Raw genomic sequence first — 23,618 nt, forward strand, 5'->3', positions numbered from 1 at the left:
ACCCCTTCAAAGGCCCCAAGCCTGCGGCCCGGTCGGCAAACAGCCCGAGAACAGAGCTCTCAGCTTCACCTGCAGCTGGTGGCGTTTCACCTTCTCTCTTTTTTCCAAACACATGCCAGTGTTACAAAAAGGAAAGAAGTTCCAGACATATTCATAAAATACATCTTATGAATACCACAATTAATACAGTTATATAGGCCTTGGCAGTCATCACTTTATGCCCTTATCACCTTTACATACTTGTTAGGTACAAGAGGAAACACTAAGAGCATTTGCCATTTTCTGTCAATAGATTTATGATTTTCACATAATATCTATAAACCACAGCAAACTTTATAAAAAATGCTGTGTGTTCTAATTATCAATGAATATTGTACTTGTCAGTGATGACTGTTATTTTAAGTGTATGCCACACAGCTCATGTTTTAGACTTATCTAATATTACTAGTTTTCTGCAGTCCATTCACACGTTAGATGCAACTTAATGTACTGCAATAATTACTTAATAAAGAACTCTTATTGAGACAAAAATCACTAGTTAGCTTCTCATTAACTTTGGAAAGGCTTACTTTTAAAGCATGAGAAAACAACATTTTAAAATTATTTCATCTCTACATACAAGTAATTTGCAGTAGAATTCATCCTGGGACAGAATACTACAGTATTTGGACTATTTATGTAATGAATTTTACAGTCAGGGTAAATATCTGAAAGACTCAACTCTTCCAGGAGGGTATAGTGGCCACTGCATGGTGCTGGTGCTAATTGGATCGAGGCTGTTTGCTCCCACTTTTCTGTTGCGGTTGACGACACATGATGAGCCTAGCTACATGGAGCCCAACCCAGATTATCACCTCAGTTTCCCCTTAGTCTCAGTTCACCTTTAATCCTAAATTAAATTACACTTATTTTGTCTGCAACAATCAGCCATGCAGATATTTCTGTACTAATCAAAGCAGGGTTTGTTTTAGGTCAGTTGTGTGTGTATATATGAAAATGTACAATATGAACTCAAAACATTAAAAGTGGGTGCAGAGTATGTATATATTCTGCACATACTTTGTAATGTTTTTATTTAGATTAACAGTTACACTTTTGAAAGCTGAGGTTTAATAACCACTCCAGCGTGATAGCAGTTCATTTCATATCTCAGTAGTTGTCTCGTCTGTACCTCAAAACAGCACCACAAAACGGAATAATACAAGTCTGACAAATTTTATACAGTAGTATTTCAAAGATTTATGGCTCCAAGATTGATAATTTACACCGTTTTCTTGATAAAAATCAGACATATGTTTTAGTAGCCTGTTTAGTCAAGAAGCTGGTGTGATACCTTTTGGGGCTGAAGTCTTTGAGTTGTAAGCAAAATCCAAAATGACATCTCTTATAATCTGGGTTTGTGAATCCATGTGGTTAGTGAACTACAAGTGGCCATTTTATGATTACAGGAAACCAAGTTTTCTATGCTGCATAGAAAACTACCTGTGAAATCTTTATGCTCTAAATCGATTGGAATGTTGATTTAAGGACGCTTATTGTCCAGGCCTCAAATTGGTTCCAGATTGGATTTAATTAGCCCTAATCTTCTTGTGTTAAAGTAATGACCATAACAATCACATATAAAATGGCCGCCGTCCTGCATGTGGCCGTCCCCGGAAGGGTGGAATTCTTGTTATTGGATGTCTGCAGCTGTAACCTTGAAGGATGCAATTTCATCTTTCATTTATTCTTCCCCATCTAGACTGTATCAGGATAAACTGTAACTCCAGTAAGTTAATACTCAAGTTTCATTTTGTTCTTGATAAATCTTCTAAAGGAATGTTTGCAGTCTATTACACTGTTTCCATTACATGTTAAAATGTTTGTTTCTTTTTGATAAGAGGAAAACAAATGCTAAATTGAAAATTAAAACTAGAGGAATGATGGTGACTTAATTATCTATAAGAAATTCAGTCATGTGTTTTCTGTACTTGCTTTACTATAGTAGAATAATTGAGAATCCATTCATCTTATACGTTTGGATAAGGAGAAGGAAGCAAATTTATAACAGATAAATGATGCACATCACTTTCGGAATATGGCATCCTTTTGTTTAAAATATTTCCAATAATGTTGTTGTCTTTATTATCTTTATTACCACATTAGATCAATTGATGCTGACATGCATCTACATTTTCTTCTGATTTCATATCTCATTCATAGCCTTCTTAGTCTTTTTACTCTCTGGACAAAATAAACATGACGTATGTAGAAGTAACTATGCTCATTTAGTTTTAGATATGCCAGCATTCAGACTTGCAAATAGCAACACAAGAAAATAAGTGCCAAGGAAATACAGTATAAGGAGGTAATGTTAGGATTTTAAATGTCTAGCATAGTGCACCGCTAACAGTGTATTATCTCAGAAAATAAAATATTTTGGTCTAAAGGAAACCTCTAAGTGACAATTCAGATTATTAAGTCACCATTCCTCTTATCTATGCCTGTATGAAGTAAACTAAGTGTATTTTTCACATGCAGACAGAGCTTCATCACATGGTATCGAAAAATTGCAGTTATACCAAAGGACCACTTGTCTACAAATAAGACCCATCATTTTCTGGTTTTATCTGAAGAGGAATAATCTGGGAAGTCATTTTTAAAACAACAAAAAGGAGGAAAATGGAAATAGTTATTTATTTGTTTATTTTTACTTTTTTTATTTTTCTGTGTACTTTAAAATATTAGGACAAGAGATAATTTGACATTTTAGAAAACAGAAAAAAAAACATGCACGTATTTTGTTTGTGCTCTTGATGCATAGCTAAAATCTAACATTAGAGGACAGTCAAAGGTAATACACTAGATATTGTAATTGGGAAGGTCCGAAGAAGCACAAGGCACACAAAAAATGTTTTCGTCACATTTTGCTGAACCTTAGTACTCTGTTGTGCCTATGTGAATGCTATGCTTGAATATTGCTTTGTGCTTTCCTCCTTGTGGCACTGATATTTTTATTCTTAACATGTCCTGGTCAGATGGAGACTTAAGAGCATTTTTATATTTTCAAGGGAGAACATAAAAAGGTTCTCAAGGTACATACAAGAAACATACTTTTGGTTTTCTACACATCTGATTGCAGACTACCTTGTTGTTCACTTTTGTGGCAAATTGCATGTATATTTGTACCAGAAATAAATGCATCTACACACATGCTTACCTGCTTCCAATCCAACCAGCAGAGAATAATGCTTATTACCTAACACTTACCTGTAGTTCAGTTTTACCTGTACAAGTTGATTACTATATTGACTATTTTTGTTCATAGTAGGTGCACAATTTAAATGAAAACTGGAAAACAATTACAAAAAAAAATTAAAAGTTCAGGAGTTTTCATTCTACAACAGATGCAAATCAAAAATGATGGGGTTAGTCCTGAATGAATACACCTCTAAATTGAACTGATTTTTGGTTATTTCCATTGCAAATATCTGCTATAGGTGAAGAAACGTACCACAGATTTTTTGTGGTGTTGAGCTCTGTTTGCATTTTGATAATGTAGCTCTACAGTCTTTCAGCATTAATTCATCCTCAGTATGCAGGTACCTGAAGTTTCCATATTGTCTTTTATAATTTGTCATCTGATCTGCAGTGGGAGTGAGGTATTTCATTGTTTTTTAAACCAGAATTAACTGCTTTTACTCATGAATAGGTCTTTGAAACCTTCAATGCTTGTTTGAAAATATTGCCTTTTAAAAAATTAGGGTTTACCCTGAACACACTACTCAAATCATAACCTGCAAATATAAATGTTTGTTGTGGTATACATATCTAATTATGTCGTACTAACTATTTTTCTCTCTTAATGAGGTAAGATTTCTTTTTGCTTTTACATTTATTAATATTATATACTTTAAGTTACAATTATTTTATTAATGGCAATGCTACTAAAGTAATTCAAAAAGACACAAAAATGACTGATTATTTGTAATAACCATTTGAAAAGCATGAAATGCAAAGATAATCTTTTTAATGTAATCAATTTTAATATAACTAACGTCATGATACTGAAAATCAGAAGTCTGTATTAAGTATTGTAAGCTCCACAAACATAATTATCAAAATTAACAGTATGATGAAGTGATACATATGCAGCTAAAATTTTAATGGACAGTGCATTACAGGCATCATAAAAATGCTAGGATGAACATGAATTTTGGATGATGATTGGATTTCATCATTTATGTAGAGCCATAATAGTGGTGAAATGCACAACTAGTCTGTCCACTGTGTTGATGGAGTTCCAGACTCTTGCATGTTCAGGATAAATGCAGATTCAGCTTGCCTGGTTCAGATTTTCCCCCCTGCATTCACATATGTCACAGATATTTATCAAGCTGTTTGCGCTGAAAAGAGAAGAGGACCAGGGAGACAGAAAAACAGCATTGCAGGGAACAGGTTCGCTTTGTGGGAAGGTGCAATACAGCATCAGCCGCAGTGCCTGTCAGACCAAGTGTACGTTGTGCTCCTCAGAAGTGTGTAATCATACAGCAGAACGCGCAATGTAAACAGCTGCCATCGATCATGCTACAAAAGGACTGGACAGATTGTTATGCCAGTGGCTGGCGTTGTGCTTGATTAGTCTTACTCCTGTACTTCAGCCAGTTGTTAATTTCCATTACTGAGATCAATGATGGTAATTGCAATGTACTAGTAATGAACTATCTGGTTTGGTGTGTTATTAATATCTCTCTCCCACACGCACCTTTCTGAGTAGGACTGGAAAGGCATTTTTCAAGTACCAAGGTGAAAAGTCCATTTCAATGGCTGAATAGCCCCGTGAACTGTTTTATGGAGCGCTCCATATCTAGTGTCATTTATTTGTAAAATTACACAGCCTCATTGTGTGTATAGTTTCACACATAACACTAGAATGTTAATGTTGCTTTTTGATGGGGGAAAATTTGACGTTGCAATTGTGATTGGAAAAAATGTCTTTTGTGCGATTAGTCTAATAGCAAATGGCTTTTACATGTAAATCAAACACAAATAGTAGTATTTTGATCTACAGTAGTAGCATGCATATGTGTTACAATTGTTTGCAGAGGCAATTAATATGTTTTTTACATGATGCATTGCTAGCCACATACATTTAGCCACATAGCCACATACATTTAGTTCTACACTGGGAAGATTGGAAAGAAGAGTCAACTTGCTTCAGTGTTTCTAGTTTTTTGCTCAAACTGCATTTTCTTCTCCACCTTCTGAAACCACAACATTGCATGTGTGCATGCATGTATGACAGCCATAAACATGACCTGGGTGCAGTGTTACCTAACCTAACTTACCATCATGATGGTATTGTCTTATAGAAATACTCAGATGCTTCAGAAAACAGGGCATTTTGTTTCAGCTCACCGTAGTATTAGATATGTTGCTTTTTGGTTAAAAGTGTAGTCCTCTGTTGGGTCTAAGTTAATGGTGTACTTTTTTGTTTGAAGAAAAGGGCAAGACGCTCATCTCATTGTGGGTTATTTTAAGAAATTACACAGATCTTAATTTATTTAAAAACTGGGCATTCTTTATGGCTTACTGTACAGATTTGTAGATCAAGGCAAGAATAATGTCAATACTTGTAATTATTGGATGAAAAAAATAGAAGAGAAATACTTAGCATTTTGCATTTTACATGCTGCCAATTTGTCTCAGGATATTATTCCATCACTTCCTTTTATTTGTAAAGAGTCTGATTCCACTTCATTTTAAATATGCATATGTGCATAAATGGACTGAAATATTGCTTTGGGTGCAATGCATGGGAAACTTTGGGTTCTATGCACTGCATGTGACTGTCCATTTATATGCACTCTAATTGTCCATTATTGCTGATTTTACCTGAGGCATGTTCAGCCAAAAATACATTAAGGATTTTTTTTTTTTTTACTCTACTGATTGAGAATTGGAAAGAATGACATGAATCTCCATTACTTTTGTAGCGAATTCGATAAACAGGCAGGTAAGTATACAGAAACAAATGTAGCTAGGTAGCGGCTACTGCTAGTACTGTTAGGTGGTTTTAATTACCCCAAAAACACTGAAGCTTGCCAGCTGCCTGGGGTGGAGATTAAGTTACAATACTGTTTACCTCAATGCAATTTGTATTAAGTTTATTAGTTTGAGTAAGGTACCTAGACATAGCTATACATATCTTGCAGTATGCTGGTATTTTACAATATTTAACGTGTCCATTGTCTAACCTAGCTATCAGAACCATAACCAGAAAGCATGTGAGGTTTGCCAGGCTTCAACAAAATAAGATATTGTTGTTTTGTATGTTGGGCCTGACATGGCTCATCACCAGTCCGTAATATATGGATAGTCCTTATGGTAAGTCCATTTTTTGTTGGTCACAATATACTGTTTGTTTGTGTAAGCTATATCCATGGGCGAAACAGCTTACATTAACATTAACATTCTCATTAGTTTGCACACATACAATCATGTGCATAATTAAATGCACCTCTAGTGAGTTTATTCGTGTTTAAATAGGTTAATCATAGCAATCTTTCCAAAGAAGGCGTGTGATATTGTATTATTGCTATTAATAGACACCCTTTTGGAATTCTCAGCCTGTTTGGATTAACTTACTATGCACAGACATGTATAATGCAAACAGCTGTGGATACAGAATGACACAGTTTGTCACTACACACGTAATTATGAAGCCAAGATATTGAAATTTAAGTGTTGCTGGTGTTTAAGTGTTGCTGGTTACAAGTAAAATAATTGTGGAGATAAATGTGATTATTTAGTGTAAACTGATTGGTTATTTTAAGTTGTAAAGATACGCTCCTGAATTTTTGTGTGTAGCCTTTGTGTTATTAGAAAGGAGTCTGTAGGAGGTTGTTTGTCAGGCCTCTTGCAGAAGCATGCAGTTTATTGCAGAAGGAGAAAATGTTGAGTTGTCCCTGGTAATAATCCTCTCTCTGACAAGTTGAATCCAGGTCATTTGGAAACAGTCAGGAAGCGTCGCTCTCTTAGATCAGGGAGATTTATTGAAGCCTTTGATTCTGGTTAAGCCCCTGTGAAGAGCAGACTCAATAACATGGTTTCCAGCCAAAGTCCGTAACAAACACTCAAGAGGCACGTGTATTAATAACGCATTCGACGATTACTTTTCAAGGTCTACTTGTAATGATAATAGACTTCATTAAGACATTTTTCTCCCCATTATTTAATTATTTTTTAATTGCACAGTTTTATGACAATTAGTACATCCTCACAGCTGTGTGGCAGGTGAATGACAGTATTCTGTTGCAACTGAAAGCAATTAAAAATCAGCAATCAATACCTTTGAGAATGTTCAGCTGACGTGAGTAAGGTGTCTTGAAAAAAATGTAAAATGAATACCAGACTTCAAGTGCAAGACATAAAAAACCATGCTACTGCCAGGCGTGTCCTTATCCTTCTGAGCTACGCAGGGATTTTATGTTCAGCTAGGGCCAGATTTAGCCACAGCTGGAGGAAAAGCTGTTCCTTGATGGTAGGTTGATAAAATCGTGTTTGAACATTTTTTATTTTTAGAAGAAGACACCCACGGAGAAAGATTCAGGCCATGACAGGTGCTTTCGTAATTTAACCGTATGGTCAGTCACCACTGTATTTCTGTCCCCTCACAGCCTTTGTTTTGTTTGAGCGTAGTCACTGTAGACTACAGCGTAGGTTATCTGGGGCAGCCTTGCTTTTAGCTATAGTCTCTTTGTCCATCGATTACCTCTCTTACTATCTGCCAGACCTTTTATACAATCTATATAGTGCACATGTCTGTTGTGTGAATGACGACCTAAAATCTTGTCCCCCATATCTCCTGAATTTTGTTTGCCAGACAGTTTTGTTGAGTTTGTAATTATAACTGTTTTAATTATATTTGTTTTCAAAATACCCAACTGAGATTTTGATTAGTTTGCTTGTGGTGCGCCGAGCCACCAACTACAACAATTAATATTGTGTTTCGTTGAATGTTTTGTAATTGCCTTGCCAAACATGACTTGACTGAACATTAACTTTTTTTTCCCCAGAGAGTATGCATACATTTACAAATTATATTGCCTTATCATGAATATGCAATAATTTATTCAACTCTCATTTACTGTGGGGGTAATTCAGATATATGCAGGAAGGTTTAAGGGACGATACTGACAGGCATTTTTTAATGCGCTTAAGAACTTCTTGTTTTTTACCCATTTCCTTTTTATGGCAAGATTTTCCAGTTTGAGGCAGTCAACTCAAGCAGTGTATTGAGTTAATGGAGTGTCATGGTATTAAATCAATCATTTTTTCCCATTAAAACATTTTTATGCTCTGAATTGCCAATGTGCTTTGCACGGCAGTGTGATAATCTACAGCCTCTCTTGTCAGCATACGTACATGTCACACAGATTCGCTGGCTCGGAAGTGGTTTAATTCATCAGCGAGAGCCTGTTTATTACAAATATAATCTGAAAACTGGCTGAGGACTAATTCACCATAAAAGCAGCATCAAATTAAACAGTTTCGACAAAGGTATACTGAAGAACTTGTAGTCATTTTGTGGCAGTAATGTGCAGTTTTAGAGTATCCGGCTTTCACCTGAAGTTGATTGGTTAAAGAATTTTACGCTTTTGCTAGCAAAGTGTTAATTCGTGGTAGTGCTGTGTAGTGGTTAAAGGACTGGGCTGGTAGCTAGAAGGATGCAGGTTCCCAGGTGGGGCACTGCTCTTTGTACTCTTGAGAAAGGCACTTTGCCTGTAATGTGATCAGCCATACAAGTACAATGAACATGTTAGCTATAACCTATAAGTAGCCCAAGTTGAAGCTGAAAACAGACAGTTTTTGCACCTGCAGTTTTGACTGCAGTGGGGTACACCTGTTGACCTGTTTAATGCAGTGCCCCCCCATACACACACACACACACACACACTACTACCACCTCCATGAGTGTGTAGTCTGTAGTCTATAGGTCTATAAGGAGGTATACATGTTCCAAATTCCTTAGAGGCCGTGTATTAGAAATTCATATTCATTTCATTTCATATTCAAGTAGTACAAACTGATTTTATGGAAGTACCTCATTCTCATTTTTTTTGAGTTTGAGAAATATAAACAGTAAACACTAAACAGATGCAGCCAAAAATATACTAGTCTTTAATTACAGCATTGCGACATTTTCTATATCAATTAGCATATGTTAAAGTATGACACATTTCTAATTAAGGTGTTAATTATGATAAATTACTTGATGATAATAAATGATGTATTGGTTGCTGTTGTTATAGTTTGCCTGTTGTACAGGTTGGATAATGCACAATGAAATGTCCTTTTCTTTAAAAGCTAAATACTGTAAATTAGTGTGGTGAGTATGGTGGAAAGCTGTGTCTGATGAAAGCTGCTTGTCAGCTCTTATTAGTGAAATATAATGCTAGATATAATACAATATTTGTTATATTTTAATAATAAAATAATTTATTTTATTGTGAAAAACATCAGGCTGATGAATACAAGAAAAAAAACTATTTTCTGTTGTTCTGTGGGTTTACAATTATAATATGCATGGTAATAACAACTATCCGTTAGGGATGGATTAAGCATGTATTTTTGAAATGTCTTCCTGATGGCCCAGTGTGCTGTGATTCATGCGTGAGCACAAATTTAATAAGATGTATGGTCTGCTATAGATGCAATATGTGCTTTAATTCTTCCTTTTAATTTCTTCTTTTTAATGACAAAATTCAAGAGAAACAGCACTCAAAGAAAATACTTCCATAAATTATGGCAAATAAATGTGAACAATGCTTTTAAAATATCAAAACAACCTCACTGAACATACATTTATAGATAATTTATCTAATTAAAATGGAATAGTGTGAACAGTTGGAAGCCTGTCTTTAAAGAATTAAGCATGTTCATGAATGATGTAAAATATGTTACTTTTGTTGTTGGCTTACGAGCAGAAATGCTGACAATTGACAAGCTGCAGAAGAAAGGTATTTCAAGACCTCATTATGAGTAAAAGCTGTTTTAACTTGCTTGATAGACTGATTTCTACATTAAAAACCCTATTCTAAGTATAAATTAGTCAGTATACACTTTTGGTTGAAACAGAGAAAGACCATGTTAAGACCATGAAAAATTACCATTAGTAGAAACATTTGCAAGTTCTTGGTGATATTTAATGAAAACTCTAACTGAATTTTCTATTTTTGAAGCATAACCAAACCTTTGTTTTCAAATGTGGGTGAGACATACACACACACTACTCTGTAATTTTTGAAGACATAAAAATTTTGAAGTCAAAACTGAAACATTTTTATGGGTGTGTGAAGGCTATAGAAATTGAGAAGATAGAAATCTGAACATGTATTCTTGGATCTGTAGCGGATTAGCATATTTCAATGTTCAAAGTTCAATCCAAAACTACAATACTGTATATACAAGAATGAACTCTCCCTTTGGTTAATGGAAAACAAAGGTTTGGTTTGAACTGTAGGATGGCATTAACTTTGTAACCAACCATCGTTCTCAGGCAAAGGACCAGAGACACTGTATGCTGGAAATAAACTGAATGATAATGAGTGGCATACAGTCCGTGTGGTTCGGCGGGGTAAAAGCTACAAGCTCACAGTTGACGATGACGTAGCCGAAGGTACTTCCCTTGGTCTTATTTCTGTAGACAGCGCAATGTCTCCACTTTGAATTCTTGTACGGGTAAAATGTGTAAAGCTGTGGCCTGATCTGAAAGCTGTTAAATGAAAGTAGTTTTTGTTATGTTACTTTGGAATCATATTTATTTATAGTGTCTTAATATAACGGCTATTGCTTATACATGTTAGAATGAGGTACACTACAGCAAGAAGTAGTGTACCTGTGTGAAAGTTTGTCGTAGTTGCAAGATTCTTTAACTGCATAGACTCCATTCGATTTGCAGAAATAGCACTGCTCTTAATGAGTGCAATTTTTTTCTTCAAATGTAAAGCTTATTTCTTAAAAATCCATTAACAAGCAGTGATACTGCAGTGCTCCTTTCCACTCATACAGGCAGTGGACTGCCTTTGACCAGGGGTCACAGTGGCGTTTTGTCTCCCTCTCGGCCTCAGGTCAAATGGCAGGCGACCACACGCGCCTGGAGTTCCACAACATCGAGACGGGCGTCATGACAGAGCGCCGCTTCGTCTCCGTCATCCCGTCCAGCTTCATTGGCCACCTGCAGAGCCTCAAGTTCAACGGCATGCTGTACATCGACCTGTGCAAGAATGGCGACATTGACTTCTGCGAGCTGAACGCCCGCTTTGGCATGCGCTCCATCATCGCCGACCCCGTCACCTTCAAGTCCAAGAGCAGCTACCTGAGCCTGGCCACGCTGCAGGCCTACACCTCCATGCACCTCTTTTTCCAGTTCAAAACCACCTCCCCGGATGGCTTCATCCTCTTCAACAGCGGGGACGGCAACGATTTCATCGCCGTTGAGCTGGTAAAAGGGTAAGATAAGTCCGGAGATGGGGACGCTTGTCCTCATCCGCTGTGTCTGTTTGACAGGGGAAAAAAACTGAAATGGATTGTTTTAACAATTTATTTGGCAGGTTACCAATCCCTCCCTCAGTGTTTAGTCGAGTGCAGATGAAAGCTTTTACCAGGAAAGGCTGTGTTGTTTCAAATGAAAGAGAACAATTTGCAAGGATTTGCGTTCCATCAAAGCCGCTTCTGCACAAAATGGCTTCCCCGAACTGTTGGAGTGTGCACTCACTGTAGCTGTAGCATGTTTACGTCCGATTGCCATTCTGCATTTTGCTCATTTCAGCCAAGCTGCAAAAAAGCTTGAGGTAAGTGATACATTCTGTCTGATAATGGTGAGAAATAAGCTGGGGTCACCGTTCTACTGCAAGCGTGCGCGGTGTGGAGAGCATACTAATGAGGCCATTTTACCATTGAAGCAGAGTGCTCTGAATGGCTTTAATGGCCTGATGATCACTCTCATTTTCTTGTCCTGCAGGTACATCCACTATGTGTTCGACCTGGGCAATGGGCCCAACGTCATCAAGGGAAACAGCGACAGGGCTCTCCATGACAACCAGTGGCACAATGTGGTCATCACCAGGGACAACAGCAACATACACACCCTGAAGGTGGATGCCAAGGCTGTGAGTCAAGTTGTGAATGGTGCCAAAAACCTGGACCTGAAAGGTGAGCCAAGACATTGATCAATTACCTCCTTTTCTGTCTTAACTCTTTTTTATAGAAGAGTCACACATTAATATTTCTGTCATGATGAATAAGGGATTGATTTAACACAGCACAGATGTACATCATACAAACACCATGAAATAAATGATTAATGTGTTTGAATAATTTATACATTATTATGATTTGACAGTGTAGCTGGAACATTTGTGGTGCTATTCATAAAAATTGCCAGTAATTGCTTATCGACCCTGTTAAAATAAGATAATGAAATCAGTGACATGGTGACAGTATAAAGTAAGAATGGTTTCCATCACAGTACCAGGCTATCATTGCATTGCAGGTTGAGGTAAATTACCAAGTAGGTAAGGACAGCAAGTTAAATTGCAGTATGTAAATTAAATGACACCAGCCCCCAGCATAAACATGCAACTCACTGATTAGTTTGGTCAGTGTTAGCACTGCATGGTTACAGGGTGTAACAGACTTATAGCTCACCAAGATCTAAAGATCTGAAATTACTAACCTCTTGTGTCCTCAAGAGTGTCACCTACTGTAAGTTTTCATTTCATATTTCAGAATGACAGTGCAGGTGTGTTTTAATAAAGAACAGATCTTCCTCTAATAGCTCCCCTTACTTCTGAAACCAGAACAGACATTACTCTGAGCTTATATGTATAGATGTGGCCTGGAGATTTAGAAATAGGCACACATGCACCGGAGGACTATACTACATTTGGCATGACTGCTGTCACCAACTTGCTTCCTGTAAAATGCACAACAGTGAAGGTGTGCTTAATCAACATGAAATAGTTTTAATCTCCCGCTGTATCTAATAATTGTGATTTTACTGTATTGTCACATGCCTCTTTCGTTTCAAATAACTTAGATTTCGGAATGACCACCTTGGTCTTTTTATGTTTTTGGCCATTCACGCAACCCTATCTGGAATTACTAATTGTACATAAGGCTTGTGTCAATGACAACCTCTGTACTTGTGCATGAGTGCAAAAGTGAGATGAAAGTGTTAAATTGTTACACTCACACACAACCAATGGCTGTTCTGGACACTAAAAGTCACAGAGTACACCATAGTGAAGTATGCATCAGTTGGAAGATAGTCACTGCTCCACTGATACCATGCAAGAAACGTGCAGGTTCTTGACGAATCACAGAGTGCCTGAGAGCGGTGGGTTGAGGAAAGCCTCTCCAGCCTACCCACCCTATTCCTGGCAAAATGTAGCCAGTTTTTTCCACTGCTTTGGGCTCCCAGCCATCGTCAGCCGAGGACACAGCCAGTTCCAAAATCAGGCCGTATGGCTCAAGTTACACTCAGTCCAAGTGCCTTTCCAACTGAGCCACTTGGGAGCCCCCACCTTGACCTTTTTATGCGATGTGTTGGATTAGTTTAGACATGTGTAAAAGTGTAATATTGCCTGTTATCATGGTCTGACTGTTTTTTTTTCTATTTCTCTGCTCATAGGTGATCTCTTCATTGCTGGGCTGGGACCAGGCATGTACAATAACCTGCCCAAGCTCGTTGCATCGCGTGATGGTTTCCAAGGCTGCCTGGCATCCGTGGACCTGAACGGACGCCTGCCGGACCTGATCAATGACGCGCTGTTCCGCAGCGGACAGATCGAGCGCGGATGCGAAGGTATACCCTCTTACAACTCTAGTTCCAGGAGCCCCTTCTTCCTCATCAACTCCAACAGTAGCTCCACCACCCACTCATACAGCCACCAGTCCATCTTACTAACTCTGCTTGTCACATCCCTCACAGTGTGCTAAAAACCAAGTCGCTCCATTTTTGTTCTTATTGGCCACATTGGTCACATGGTGATGGTGTCGTCCATTGCACCGCTGGTCATCTCAGTGCAGTTGGGCTACCATTTGTACACAGCATAATGATTATTGCTGCTGCCCATTCCTTTAGTATTCTGGAAAGGATTGTGCTAATATGCAGTATTATTGAAGTATTGCAAAGCTCATTTCACATTTAACGCAATTCGTTAGTGTTTCACTAAAATGATTGGAAAAGTATTCAGTGTTATACTTTGAAAATCGTGATGAATTAGATGTGTTTTGTCCATGGTTTTATGCTTTTTAGGAGTTGAATGACACATTGATGTGTTTCTGTACTTTTGAGAAAGTTTGTTTTATTTCATTTATGAACTCGTTTGCATAGTTTTTGCTTAAGTATATGATACGGCATACAGAAGCAATGTTTCTTAGCAAAATGTTGGGAGTAATTAAAGTTGCACATGAGACCCTCTGACGTGAAAAGGGTATTCATCAGTTTGCACATCATAGACAAATAAAAAACATAATCAAACAGGAATGGATTTATACAAAAACATACCAAAACAAACTTTTTCAGAATCAGTCTATTTATTTATTTAAATTTTTACTTGACTGCATTTTAATTGTTTGAAACTTTATTGTTATCCGTACTGTTTAATTGGTTTGTCTCATTTATTCATTGGGAACAATGTCATCACAATCCATCTTTTTTGGGCAGGCCATGAAAAATATGTTAAATGTGTTAATATGTTAAATTGGGGCATAAAAACATGCGTATGATGATGATTGACTTAATGTTCACTTCTGTGAATTTTATTGTGATAGATTTTGTGCACACTGGTAGGTAGTTGAAATGCCAAAGGTTTTAGTGTATGTTTTCAATCCATTTTTAAATATTACATGCAAACCATCTGTGCAAAGAAGTCATAGGTTTTTTATAGTGTTCACACTTTTTATAGATATGAACACCTGATCTTTGCACTATAACTGGCTTTTCTAAAAAAACACAAAACAAGACAAAAAAAGATATTAGAACAAGAAAAAGATTATGAATGGAGCAAATGCATTTGGCTTGTTTACGTGGTTATATCTCTTTCATAGCCATATTCCTGGACTTTGCTTTATTCTACATGGTTTCATCATGTATTTTGTTGTGTTAAGTTTGACTTTTTTAAAAACATGTTTTAAGTTGAGCATGTTTATTATATCATGTATATGTCTGCATTGTTTTACTTTCTTGAGTTTACTTGTTTTCATTTTTCATGTCATTACTTTTGTTGGCAGAAAGGTCCTTAACATTCAGTATGTACCTACATTTTTGACTGTTGTACATTTTCTTTTCATCCTCTGACAAAATAAAATAAATAAAATTCCATTAATTCTTCCTCAATCTAGTATTCCAAAGATTGTCCTTTAACATTATTGCAGTACTAACTACATACATAGACAGTGTGTGCTGTGACATATTGTGGGAAAAAAATTAGAATAAAACAACTGTTTTTTAATTGGATTTGTTTGGTCCTCTGCTATATAATGTCCTTCACATGCAAAAGTGATGAGAATACTGGTGTTTATTCTCTGGGTAGTGTTTTTTGTGTGTGAGAATGTCAGCCTCAGTGTGTTTTGAAATATCGTGGTAGATGAAATGTAACCCATTAAATTAAAAATCATCTCAAGTATAACGTTATAATATGAAGGGATCCAAGCTATGTAATACATGGGTAGTTTTCATGCTGAATTATCCTTTATGTTTTAAAGTACCTCTCTGATAAATGAAACCAGTACTGACAGTGAAACAAACAATAGAACAAGGGGACTTGTGTATTGTTGTGGTCAGATGAGTGAGGCTGATGCAGAGGTGGTAGGAAAATAGTATTTTGCATAGAGGTGTTGATGAAGTAAATGTTCATAACCTATAATATTAGACTGCTTCATTGCATTTCTCTTAAGATGGCCACCTCACTGAAAAAAAATGATGACATTATTGATGGGAATAGCACAAATGTGGGTGACACAGAGATTAACTCCCTCAGTGTCCTCTTGTGATGGATAAAACTGAACTGTGATCAGGAGGCTGCGCACAGCCACCGGACTGCAGGTGAAGACTTTTCCCTGAAGGCAGTTTGGTGCATCATGACCAAACAGCCAGCAGATGGCAATGCTGCATCAGTGTCCTGAAAGGCAAGGGGTTGCTGTATCTTGGGTATTTGGCCTAAATGCTCAAAATAGGCAAGCAGGGGAAAGTCTGTATACATAGGATACTATCCACAAGTTGTATTGTTATTCACACATAGTAGGCCTATACTCATTCTTCTGGTTCACAGGTTGCAGATTAGGGGTGAATTAGAGAGAGATTGAAGTAGAGACAACTAAATCCTGACCTGGAGTTGTTTCCACATTGTTTTCATTTGATGCATCACATTCTCCATTTTGTTTGTGTTCAGTAGACTAGCTCCGAAACCTTGTCAAGGAAACCCTAGAAAACCTTTTTGATGGATTGTGTCTACCAGATCATTTCTGTTAGTAAAGCGATCGCTTTATTAACTAACATCATTGACCACCTACTAACCTTTTTTATTGTTTTTCGCTTTTCTGTTCTTTTGCTAACAAAGTTGGTTTCACCAAAGCTGACCTACAAGGTAGAAGGTTCAATTCCATTCTGAACTTGGCTGAAAGTTGCTCTGTGTAATGTCTGGTGTCACTCGTAAAGTGCCCGGGTGTGAAATGGTTCACTTCTTGAAATGGCTGGGATTATTTCAGTATGCAGCCGAAAGGTTGCGGATAGCAGCGAGATAGGAAAAATAATGATTACGTCTGAGTGTTGGCATTAATAAAACATTAGCTGTTCTGGGTAATTATATCTCTAAATCTTGTTTTTCTGTATCTTGTCTTGTTCTTGTTTTATGCTAATGATGTTCAACGGAGGGAGTTATTTTGGCTCTCCTGGCTGGAGTTGAAAACTCCATTAGCTAACTATATCACCACGGGCCGCTCCTGGGCTGCTTTTAGAGGGGAAAGGGGGAACGCTGATGGAGAATATGATTAGCACACTAATTAAAAGGAGAGCCCTGCAAATTCAATTTGAAATGCCGAGGCTGACAGTTAATTTATTCAGCATGCAGCCAACATGCAAGCTGAATCACGATCGTGAGTTCCGTCATGCTCCTTTTTAGTTGGCCGGCTTCCCAAATCCAAGACCACCATAATTAATGATTGTAGGATAATGATCAATAATAAAGTGTATGCAAGTATATGCAATCTCTGCTTCTTAGGTGAAGATGACTTCACCAGCAGTTCAGTTTTACTCATTAGAAACAGTTAATCTTTGTGGCAAGGTAGGGTGCCAACTATTGACCACTTAACCACAGTGAATGACATGCCATTTTCTACTCAGTGGAATAAAGTTAGTGTTTGTTTACACTCAGTCTTATTTATATCAATGGTCATTTGGTATGATTATTAATTAATACAATAATAATGGAATTTGCCAACCATTGTAGTTATTACCTGAACCCGAGTCAAGCTTGTTCACTTATTTTGGCCGTAACTGTCCACCAGTGATATGGTAGTCTGGAGTTCTGTGATGGCAAATGATGGAGAGTGTGCAGGGTCCAGACTGATATCATGCATGATCACTGTATGAACATTACTGCAATTATGGACAAGCTTGATGGAAAGACATGCTGGAAAGCAATAAACCTTCCCTGCCATTTTAAAGAACACAGCTGAACAGAATTAGATTGGGCTCTGCAAAGTTGCTGTACACTAATACAATAACTGGATCTTTAACATGCTTGTGCGAAACAAACCTCAGTTTTATTGTATAGTTACAGTTCTATTTTAGTGCTATTAATGAAGGATATAGTCCAATTGGAATTGGGAAAAAATCTGAGAATTGAGAGTTACTTCATCTTTAAATTTGAATCTCTCAGTATAAAATGACATTCAGAGTCGCTGTTGTTAAGATGGTTTGTAGACAGAAGACAGAAAGGAGTTATTCAATGAGATGAATTTTGCTGAAATGTACAAATTTAAAGTTGCCTAAAGTGGTACACTTCCATTTTCTGTTCTTTTCAATTTAAGACACTTCTCTGAAAAGAAATCGAAATATTTCATGAAGTGAATCGTTTTACACACCGCATAAAATAAAACTTAATTGCACTATGCATTACACAATAAATGCACTTTTAGCTGTCTAATTTTGTTTTACTTGCATAAGAGTTGCATTTAAAGGCAGTTTACTTCCAGTTATCTTTTTCCACATGGTAATCTGGAATTCCTGTAGGAATGTATTTTTTATTCCCGCTGAAATGGTTTTGTATTGTATTTGCTGCATTCCCTCTAAGAGAAGTGTGCCAAAAACATGGAACGTGTGTGTATTGGTGGTGAGCATTAAATACACACCCGGTGTGAACACCACTGTTAACATTTATAACAAATGTACATATTGAACTATGTGCACATCTTGCTATAAAATGTTCTGTCTTCTTCTTATCATGTTGTATCCATGTAGTATCTTTGCATAATGTTGTTTTATATCTTTCACGTTTGTCATTAAACACTGGGGAGGGGAAAAAAATCATGCCAAGCTCTTGTATGAATTGCAGAGGTCTTCATTACAAGCCATGTTGAAAGCGTCAAAGTACTTTTTTTTGTTCGTCCATAAGTATTACTAAAACCTACTCGGAGGGAATGCCGTGTCTTTAAGTTTGTATTTTAACCTTTTGAGAGTATTGTCTGGATACCTACTAACCTGACTGCATGCCCCACTGACGTGCACTCCTGCATGGCACCTAACACAGTTGGCCGGCACCCCTTTCCTGTTACTACAGTCCTCTGCTTTGCCACCATAGGTCCTAGCACTACGTGCCAGGAGGACTCCTGTGCCAACATGGGCGTCTGCATCCAGCAGTGGGAGAACTACACCTGCGACTGCTCCATGACCTCTTACTCTGGCACGCAGTGCAACGACCGTGAGTACTCTGCCTCCTCTCCTAAAGTCGGCCAGGCAGCTGGACCCATCTCAGCTGCGCACCCACTTTAGTACTGTATGTTCTGCTCATATTCCGTCACCAGGATGTATGCGTGGATCCTGGAGTGTGTGTATGTGTGGATGTATGCACACATCAGTGCAAGAGCACATTGAAAGCATTGGTGTGGATGTATGCACACATCAGTGCAAGAGCACATTTAAAGCATTGATTGCTTTCTTTTAATTCCTGACAGTCCAAAACATTAAAAAGCACCTTCCTCAGTTAGGACTACCAAGTAGGACATTCACATACATACAAACACATACATTTCCATCCATATACATAACCTTTGAAGACCCACTGAAAGTCGTCTCAAAGTAAGTGCTGTTTATTTCCTTGGCATGTGTTGATACTTTACATCACTCTTAGATAAAACCCACTGAGACAAGTCATAGCTCATTACGTAGCTGCCAGTTGTGTTGTGAAGGAGATTTAAGCTCTGTAGAAACTTAATGTGGTCTAGAAAATACCCAGAGTTCATCAGGACAACAGAAAGACTTACTTTTCAACTAAGGGCAAATATCAGCAATCAAAACAGGAGGCATAGACATTCATTTTAAATTTATACATTCTAGGTAAAAAAACAATCATTTTCTCTGCTTGTTATGTTTCCACAAATGTACTTATCATTAAGCGATTGGTCATAAATAGGTTTGGGTGTGACTTCAAGTGAAAGGTTACCCATGGTTTTCAGGATAATTTGCCTCCGCTGATGTTTGACATTAACTGGAGTACTTCCTCAATGTTTATTTCATCACACTTGAAAGGAACATTTTGAAGGGGATTTTTGTGCCTGCATAATCTGCTCATGTTGATAGGTGGATCCTCGTGTTTTGCTTTGCAGTGTACTTTTTAGAAATTATTAATTGAAGTGGCAACAAGCCTTGCTTGATCCTGAAGAGGTGAAATGATGTGTCAAGATGGATAGGAATCAGTAACATTCAAATCATACTGCCCTTCTGTACCTCTTAGCTAAACCAGATGCCTAATCACTGGCAATTTTACAGTCAAGTTGTCTTTTTTCCTTTTTTAAAAAAAAAAAAAACCTGCATGGATAAAAGAACTAGAATTACGCAATTGGACAGGCACAAGCTTTACTTAATTTTTTATTCATGTTTATCTATGGGATTTTGATAAGAATTGATTTATATCACTGTGAACCATATGCAGGCACATCCTTTGAAAATCATGTTTGCCTGTTGGGCACAATCCCATTCCAGCCGTGTTCCCATGAACCAATCAGATTAGTGTAAAGAAGACATGGAGCGCTGGAACGTGCACCTGCTACAAACTACTAAATGGTTCCCTTTCTAGAAAGTGTTACTGCGGGTGGGTTTGGCACAGCGCAGCATAATGTTGCATGAAATGGGTCAAAGATGTTCAGGTAGCGAAGTGCTTAAACTGATCTGAGTCAACCATCCATACCAAGATGGTCTCAAAGATTATTCAAAGGGGATGCATTATTTATACTGGTTTTTTTATACGCAGAGGATGATTGCTTTGCGGAGTGCCGTTGTCACAGCCATCTGTGTACCGACCCGCCACAGGTCGAGGCCACAGTCTGCCTGACGCTGTGTTTGCCTGCTTGTAGTTCAGAAATAATTCTGCGCGTGTCAGGGGAAGCAAATATTATCCCTGCTGACATTTGTGCGTTAGGAGAAACTGTCCGTAGAGCGAGCCTGACTTGAGCGGTTGCCAGTCAACTTTGCGGCTGCCGGAGCTGCCACACGGTTGACCTTCCCGAGATTTAAGGCTGACAGACAGCCTTCTCTCTTTTATGCCCGCGACAAAGAGACCTGACACGTCGCCTTTCCTGTGCCGGTACAGTGAATCAAAACCTCGTTTGCGGAGATACTGTGGAACTTAATTAAATAATGCAGAGAGAGTAATGCAAGTGTCAGGTTTGTCAGTCCCCATAAATATCTGTCCCCCGGCGGTCGGATGTGCAAAATTACGGCGACTGTGAAGACTGGTGGCATGCCCCACCTTCTCAGCCATTATGCTGCAGGGTGATGTACAGGATGGACTTCATCTCATCAATCATGAAGTCACGGGCTGGTGACAAATCTGTTTTACGGCCTGACCTCCAGTTTGTCCTGTGGTTAAATGCAGCAACATGCAGAGATAGGGAAATCCTGAACTAAAACTCCTACTCACTGCTGAAAACATTGCAAGGACTGAAAGGGCATTGTGATTTGCCTTCTGTAAAGTTATTGGTTATTGGTACTGTTATTGGTATTTACCTGAATATTTACTTAATAAATTGTCACCTCTCAAGATGAATTGTATTGTTACTCAAGTAGAATATGAAGAGAAGAATAGGAAAAATAGAAAACAGTACAGGATTACACCAAACAGTGATTATTACTACTACTTTAAATCGATTCAAAGTAATCAGAGAGTTGGAAATATGCGCAGAGTACAACTACCAGTTTTTGTGGATGTTTGACATTAACTGTAACGTGACTAATACTACCTCTATGGATCTTTTCAGTTTTTTATATGTTGCAGCTGGTGACTAATAAGAATGCAATGAGGCCACTCACTCATTTTTCTTTTTGTGCTATCACTGTTTCATACTGTGAATTAAATTCTTAAGTAAAACGTTTAAACACTAGGTGGTAGTATAGTGTTGTACATGGAGAAGGAAAAGCCTACTGGAATATACTCTGATTGGCAAGCAATCAAACAAAGGCGATTTTCTTTTTAGTCTTAGTGTCCTTTCCAAATGCAACGGTTTGCTTTCAAACTATATTTGGAATTATTCAAACGGTATGAATTCATTAAATATCTCAGAGATCAGTGGTAAATGGGTTTCCTATGAAAGTCCTATGAAATATTTTCATGCACATTCTGTTGATACACAGCCAGTATGGTTGTTTGTTTTTGATAATACCAACTGAACAGAATCCACCTTCCAAACTGAAATTAGGGAATAGAATGCTAGTATCTCATTCAACCTTCTGAACCCTCATGTCTTCATGTTATAATGTTAGAACTCAGTCTCCAGATTCAAATGCCATGTTAATATTGTAACCAGTCATTAAAAAAATACATTTATTTGGTTAATGCAGTGAGGTGCAGAGGCAAGCCTTGACTTTCATGGCACACAATCTAAATTCTGAATAGTAACCCAAATACTGTATCTGTTGCCACCTGAGTGTGTCTTTTGAGTGACTATTCTAGAAAGATTGGGTGGCAGATTTCACTGCTGCTTTTATAATGGCCTAAATCCCTCTTTTGTGCCCACTGTAATCCAGAAGATGGGAGGTTTAAATTGTAGCTTATGTTTATCATGCCAGCCTGCTGAAAAAAGAAAGATTAGGTCAGACTTATTTAACTCATTCCTCTGCTGAGAGCATCAGAATCATGCCAGCACATCACATGTTGTACATTGCCATTGTGACTCCAAACAAATAAAGTTGCATACAGTTATGGAAAATATTGGTAGAGTTTGGGTTTTGCATTGTGTAGTAACTTAACCTGTTCATGGCTATATGTATAATATTTGCTATGTATGTTTCTGTATTTGTTACGTGTTCCCAGGATCTCTCCCGTGAGATTTTTGTCCCATGTGAAATTCACCATTCTCTGTGGTGGAGGTTTTGTCATAAATCTTTATTTTTTAATTATCACTTCACACTCGTCACAGCTCTATGCTCATAGCAAGGTTTTATCTCTGCCATTCTGTTTCATTAATATCACAATATCCAATTTATTTCAAGGACTTCCGAACTTCGGTGCTCCATTGAATACACTGGCCGGGCTTTGGGCTTGTTGACAAGGCTAATTATTCAATGTTTTTAATTGAACTAGTTGCCAGCCATAATTTACCCCCAAAAGGTCGTATTGTGTTGTTCACAAATATGGCATGAGCCGCCTTTGCCTAAGCCCACTGACCTCCCCACAACTATAAATTAGTACATTGCAGATTTCACAATTATTTACCCTCTCAGTTGGATTAAATGAACCTCTGTGCAAGTAATGCACAGGTCCATTAAAATTACATCAGGAACCCTCTCCTTTTGCCCAGTTTTGTTTTTGTGGTATGAAAGGCTCCTTCTGATTTCCTTGCCTCTTTATTGAACTCCACAGCACTGTGGCTGCAGGATGAATTTCTTGCTAGAATGTCAATTTTCTCTGTAGGAAAAACAAGGATCGTGACTGGTTTCTTAAAGTCATACACATTACATGTTTCCCTGCAAATTAAAAAATGGAAAGAAAGGAAAGTGCCTTAAGCTGTCTAGTTCAGCAGAGGTGAATGATGGAATCAGATTCTATCAGGGTTTCAGTCCCTGAACACAAATGTGGAGGTCTAATCCCAGCAGCGGTAGCATCCTGTACTGTAACATGGGGATGCAGTGTGGTACTCAGTGCTATGTTTTAAATGGCAGCTATTTCTTCTTGGACGTACTCAGGTGACCTTGGGCTTTGTATTCATGATGATAACTACTACACTCTGGAACAATCTCGCCGGGGGACGGACATAAACCTCGGATTGCTTGGAACTTCACGGTGCTCCCTTCAGTGCCCTCTGTGACATCATCAAGCTTTCAAGATTTTATCTCTTGACCAAAATTGCATTGTCTC

The 23,618-nt window shown here is 37.8% G+C and overlaps 1 protein-coding gene across 18 annotated transcripts in view; it reads left to right on the plus strand.

The window, feature by feature from the left end:
- nrxn3a (neurexin 3a) overlaps nt 1-23,618 on the plus strand; it is a 333,072-nt gene that overhangs the window by 121,869 nt on the left and 187,585 nt on the right. For 10 of the 18 annotated variants that reach the window (XR_005005354.1, XR_005005355.1, XM_036541921.1 and 7 more), the window contains 7 exons: nt 1,742-1,768; nt 10,541-10,660; nt 11,112-11,493; nt 12,005-12,195; nt 13,676-13,849; nt 16,608-16,634; nt 18,849-18,968. Coding sequence is in view for 14 of the 18 variants with exons in the window: in XM_036541921.1 (XP_036397814.1) it covers nt 1,742-1,768; nt 10,541-10,660; nt 11,112-11,493; nt 12,005-12,195; nt 13,676-13,849; nt 16,608-16,634; nt 18,849-18,968 (1,041 nt within the window). In the remaining 4 variants the exon portion in view is untranslated. The remainder of the gene's footprint in view (nt 1-1,741; nt 1,769-10,540; nt 10,661-11,111; nt 11,494-12,004; nt 12,196-13,675; nt 13,850-16,607; nt 16,635-18,848; nt 18,969-23,618) is intronic. The other 8 variants (XR_005005356.1, XR_005005357.1, XM_036541930.1 and 5 more) reach the window with 1 other exon arrangement.

The sequence above is a fragment of the Megalops cyprinoides genome, chromosome 12 (genome assembly GCF_013368585.1).
Source record: "Megalops cyprinoides isolate fMegCyp1 chromosome 12, fMegCyp1.pri, whole genome shotgun sequence".
Taxonomy (NCBI): Eukaryota; Metazoa; Chordata; class Actinopteri; order Elopiformes; family Megalopidae; genus Megalops; species Megalops cyprinoides.